Below are 5543 nucleotides of genomic sequence, written 5' to 3'. Positions count from 1 at the left end.
CGAAATTTGACAGAGTATTTTTGAAATGTCATGTAATTTTATTTTTTTTCGCAAGGGAACCACAATTTTTTTTTTAAACAGCCTTCATAGTTTTAGAAACGTGTAAAAATGTTTATACAAAATACCTTATTAGTTCTTCTAAGATAGTTTAACTCAGAGCATACTACCGTTACATACACATATCGTTACACCTTATCCAGACGGGTACCTTTGCCTGTCGATGACCTCTCAGTTCATTTTTTTTTTATACTCAACAGGTAAGCTTTGTAATTAATGCAATGCTATTGGGGACTGACTTAGTGTTGATGTAGTTAGCGCCCCTGACTGTTGCGCCAAAGGTCGTGGGTTCAATTCCCACATCGGGCAAACATGCTCTGTATCTGTTATGTCTGTTTGTTTTATTATCTACATATGTATATATCTAAACGTATATAAGTATGTCCCTATGTCAGTCTCTGGTACCCATAACACAGGGAATTGGGGCCCGGATGACCGTGCATGATTTGTTCCCAGTTGCTTATGATTTATGTACATATTATTATGAGCCAGTACGGCTAGGTGTCCCCGTCTTGACTATTTCTGCTGCGATGCAATAATGCAGTCCTCTTTAAAGGGCAGTAGAGCCACAACAGAATAGAATTGAAATTTCAACCTCATATCTCAGGGCGGCGTTATATTTAAAATGGCTTCAGTTACAACATAGGAGGGCCCGCGATCCGTCTGGTTCAGCAAAATGAGCTGTTGCAAAGCTTTACCTTGAATTTGTCTTAAAATCACAGTATGAACATCGAAATTGACGTCACCGTCCAAGCTTCCCTCTTTATAATACATCTATACATATAAATAAAATTGGAGTGTCTGTTTGTAGTATTGACATAACCACTTTTTACTGCATGCTTATGAATACATATACACCAAAATAACGTTTTTTACAATTTTTGTTTGTCGGTTTGTTCCGGCTAATCTCTGGAACGGCTGGGCCGATTTTGACGAGACTTTCACTGATAGGTAGCTGATGATATAACGTGTAACTTAGGCTACTTTTTTTAGACTAGCTTTGCCCCGCGGCGTTACCCGCGGGTAACATCGTGGGACTCAGCTATCAATAATAAAATTTAATGTTTCCGAAGCGAAACGAGGGCGGGTTGCTAGTAACAAATAAACACGACGTAATTAATGTCCCTGAGTAAAAAATAATTTTATTATTATGTCGAATTGAAAACAGAAACTTCCGCGAAGCAGTCACGCGTTTGTTCTTGAAGTGTAGAACAGCGGTTAAGCTAATGAAGACTTCGACCTTTTACCCCAAGGTGTGTCCATGGACTCCGGTGACCGCATAACATAATGCAGGCCGAGAGTTCATTCACGCGCTATTGCAATAAAATAAAAAAAGACTAAACTTAAAAGTTCTATAAGATATCTTAAGTTTGCGCGAAGTCTTCGCTTACTTTTGAAACTGCGAGAGTTGTTCCAATTGAACTCATTCTTAAACGTATAGATATAATGATTGTTTCTCATTAAAATTAGGAATAAGTGCCTTTTATAAATTAATTGAAAACATTTAGATTTTCCAGAACAGTGTCTAGTTTATTTTAGATAAGGGCGCGGCTTATGTATAGCTTTAACATTATTACTTATAATAAAAAAGCCTCATTTTTCTTAAGATGTGACGAAAAATTGCTTATTTTTTTGGGGGATTTGCAAACGCTACTTAATATATTAAATATATTTTATTACAATACTTACGTTGTAAAATTAGTAATATACTTTTACAACACTATTAAAACCTTCTTCCATCGAACGTTCTGGAAAGATAAACAAAACAAAAAGTGTCATCGACTTCGAAACGAGTTTTCATTTCAAACTTTTACCTCGATCATAAATAATATATTGTCAACGTACATTCTGGCCCTCCATGATTTGAATTTTTATTCAAACGACCTGCAGTTATTTTTTTTATTCAACAATTTTCCATATCCAAATTTTTACGGTAGGCAGCGGCTTGACTGTGCATTGCTGACGTCCATGGGCGACGGTAACCAGTCACCATCAAGTGGGCGGTATGCTCGTTCGTCTGCCTACAAGTGTAATTGAAATTGTGCGTTTCGGTTTGAAGGGTGCGGCAGCCGTTGTAACTATACTGAGATCTTAGAAATTATATCTCAAGGTGGGTGGCGCATTTACGTTGTAAATGTCTATGGGCTCCAGTACTTAACATCAGATGGGCTATGAACTCGTCCATCCATCTAAGCAAAAAAATATATACATATTTACAGTTCGCAACTAATCAAAATTGGACAGTAAGTCAGTCAGTAACACTGGTATTTTTAAAGTATATTTTCGTAGACCGACAGTAGCTATTTTAATACAAATAATGACGAAAACATTTAGCGCGGTCCGAAGGCACGGAAAGCGTAAACACGAAGCGCCGGTATGCACCGTTACCTCGCTTGTATAAATGAGGAGCCCCACCCGAAAGCTTTAGTGTAGCGATGACCATGAAACTACACGCGGCCCTGTTGCTAACTACATTCGTGCTCGCCGCACGCGCAGCCTCCATCCCGGACAAGGTCCCCGAGGCCGAAGATAAACCTTTAAATGTCGTTGAGAACTTATCTAGTGAGCAGGAGCTCATCGACCAGGCTAATACGATTAAGGACATCGATAACAGCCTCCGCGCGAACAAAAAAGAAGTCGTCGACATCCCCGTTAAAGTTATCGTTGAAGAAATCAAACCGTCGTTGAAGAGTGATTTAGAAAACGTTGAAGTGCCGGATGAAAATGAGGAAATCAAGAGGCCTCTAGTCGATTTAAGAAATCCCGGGCCCCCGCAGCATCAAGAGCACGAAACACAGAATCCTGAACACCACGAAGATGCTGAAAAAATCGTTTCTTCCGTCAAAAATGACATTAACACAGCGGAAATCGCTCTTCGTCAAGGCTTCCAGGAAGTGTCAGACGGTATTGGAAAATGGTACGCTCGTACCGAGCAAATTAACGAGCTCCAGGCCAGCTTGCAACATTTCCAAGAAAATTTCGGCGCTCAAATACAAAAGTTGAATGAAACGCTACATTTTATTAAACCAGCTGACACCATCGCGGCCCCTTCTGTCGAGGAAACGCAAAATAAAGCTTCTTTTGAAACAATCGAATCGGGTCTCAAGTCTTTAGAGACAAATTTCAATAGCGGTCTTAATCAGCTATCTGAAGGTATTCAAATTGTGGCTACGTTCAAAGCCGACGGAGAGGCTGCAGCTGAAAGTTCCAGTACCGCCCCTGCTCAAAGCACAACAGCTTCTACAGTAACAAGCACCAATGGCCCTACAAATCCTTTAATTCAAATGGTGACCAACCTCCAGAATTCATTCCTGTCCGGAATGGCTAATCTCACTCAAGCAATCAACAACTGGAACTCGAACCAAGCATGGAGTGTTCCAAATATTTTTGGCGGAGCTAGCACTGCAGCCCCTCAGTCAGATGTTCAAGGCGACGCAACCACCACAACGCAGAGACCTGCGCCGTGGCAAAATCTGCCGTCGCAAATAAGCAACTTTTTTAATCCCCAGGGACAAAACAGTAACCAACAAAACCAGAGCGGTCAACAGTCGCAGGCGCCTTCTGGTCTCTTTTCTGGTGTACAAAATTTTCCATTTAACTTCCTAAACCTCTTACAACCAAATAGGCCTGGTGCTCAGTCTACTGAGAAACCCGCTGAAGCGACTAGTACGAACGGAGCCGCGAGTGCCGCTCCAGACATTGCGAAACCATCGGAGTCAAATCTACCTACTGAAACAAAACCAGAACAACCCGCAGCCGGGCCGTTAAAACAAATTTTCGAGAACAGCCCAGTTCTGCAAGGCATCGCAGGAGCAGTTAAAAAGATCCAAACAACAGTCAATAATCCAGTGAAGCCAAGAGATTCGGAAGTGGTTGAAGAGACTAAATCTGATCAAGAGAAGGGAGGCGTCATTTTGTTGCCAGTACACGGTCACGGCGGTCACGGTGGAAATGGTGGTGAGTACTTTTTCATATCGAGGAGTGAAAGTCTATTATTACATTTAAGCGATATTTTTGCAACTTCACAGGAGAGTCAAGTATAAAATTTGGAAAAAATATCATAACAAAAAAACTTCTTCAGATATTCGAATGGACTAAACTTAATTCAATTTAAATTAAAAACATCAAACTGTTGAAGCTAATACCAAATAAAAGACACATCTATACTAATATTATAAAGAGGAAAGATTTGTTTGTTTGTTTGTTTCGAATAGGCTCCGAAACTACTGGACCGATTTGAAAAATTCTTTTTCCATTAGAAGCCGACATTGTCCCTGATGAACATAGGCTACTTTTTTTTATATTTTTTTTATTTTATTTTTTTGGTTTCATATTTGTTTTAATGTTTCCGAAGCGAAGCGAGGGCGGGTCGCTAGTTTATAATAATTTCAAAGATAAATGTCGCCTATTAACGCGAAAAAAACAAATAACCTTTCACCGCTCAATATACAGTTATCTTTGAATATCATTGAATGAATATATGAATTGCAAATATTTTTATGAAAAAGAAAAGTAATGTGAAATTTGTAAAATTTTACGAATAGCTTCGTGGGATCGCGTGGCGTTATTCGTGACCACCTTGATTGGCACTATAGGAGCGGTTATCAATGGCTCGATTGCGACAGCTTCGACGGCTGTCAACAGTGCTATCAATACCATAGGCACTAATGTTGAGGTATCAGGGATGAATGGTGGAACTGCTTTTCTGTGTATATTTAACATATTTGTTTTACATTTTTCCGAATGGTAACTGCAAAAGTGTCCGTACTTGTGGTTTAATTGAGCGTAATTTACACAATCTTTTGGGATAGTTGTACCTATATAAAACAATTTTGTTTTTTATTAAAATATCTAATTTAACTGTACAAACAATGCCGAAATTTTTTATGTCAATAATATGTAACTAATAATATTATACTTTGTGTACTACGTGTAGAAAATTTGCTAACATTTATTGTTCAGGTGCTGATTGTTCGAATTGAAATTTTGTTTAATATTTAATAATAACTTATCATGTTGTAGGGGATAATAACAACGTCAGTGACGGGTTGAAAGCGGAAGCCGAAGAAATCAAGGTATCCACAGAAGAAAAACAGGAAGAGATAAAAGAGAAAGAAATAATAGTAGAAAACAAGACTGAATGAGTCACTAGTGACCATGTTAATGTTAATTAATTGAATTAGATATGCTTTGTACAAATAAAGACGACTGAAACATGAGCATGAAGAACAGACGAAATAAAATTTAATTTAATGACACTGCTTTTATTTGCGAGGTGACCTTACATAACAAAGCGTTTTTGTCACAAGCGACATCTTAGACCCAGAAAAGATAATTACAATTTTGAACATTTTTGATTTTAAATTTATAACAGACTTCAAAAAAGGAGTAGAGGCTGATATATACATACTTTTATGCGTCTAAATATAATAATATACATATTTTCATTATAAATACCCAGACAAAGAGCAAAGAAACTTGTTCAT

General features: G+C 38.3%; 1 protein-coding gene across 2 annotated transcripts; it reads left to right on the top strand.

The window, feature by feature from the left end:
- The first annotated feature begins 1787 nt into the window (after window positions 1-1787).
- LOC100144626 (urbain) lies at window positions 1788-5310 on the top strand. 2 transcript variants are annotated; one of them, XM_062673511.1, is made up of 2 exons: window positions 1788-4011; window positions 5080-5310. In XM_062673511.1, the coding sequence occupies exons 1-2, from the start codon at window positions 2493-2495 to the stop codon at window positions 5199-5201; spliced, it is 1641 nt and encodes a 546-aa protein (XP_062529495.1). In that variant the 5' UTR covers window positions 1788-2492; the 3' UTR covers window positions 5202-5310. The 2 variants fall into 2 exon arrangements, with proteins under 2 accessions (XP_062529495.1, NP_001139414.2); NM_001145942.2 differs by having other exon boundaries at window positions 2484-4014.
- The last annotated feature ends 233 nt before the right edge of the window (window positions 5311-5543 follow it).

The sequence above is a fragment of the Bombyx mori genome, chromosome 18 (assembly GCF_030269925.1).
Source record: "Bombyx mori chromosome 18, ASM3026992v2".
Classification (NCBI taxonomy): domain Eukaryota; kingdom Metazoa; phylum Arthropoda; class Insecta; order Lepidoptera; family Bombycidae; genus Bombyx; species Bombyx mori.
Note: the sequence above shows the minus strand (reverse complement) of the source record. Positions and strands in the feature narration are given on the sequence as shown.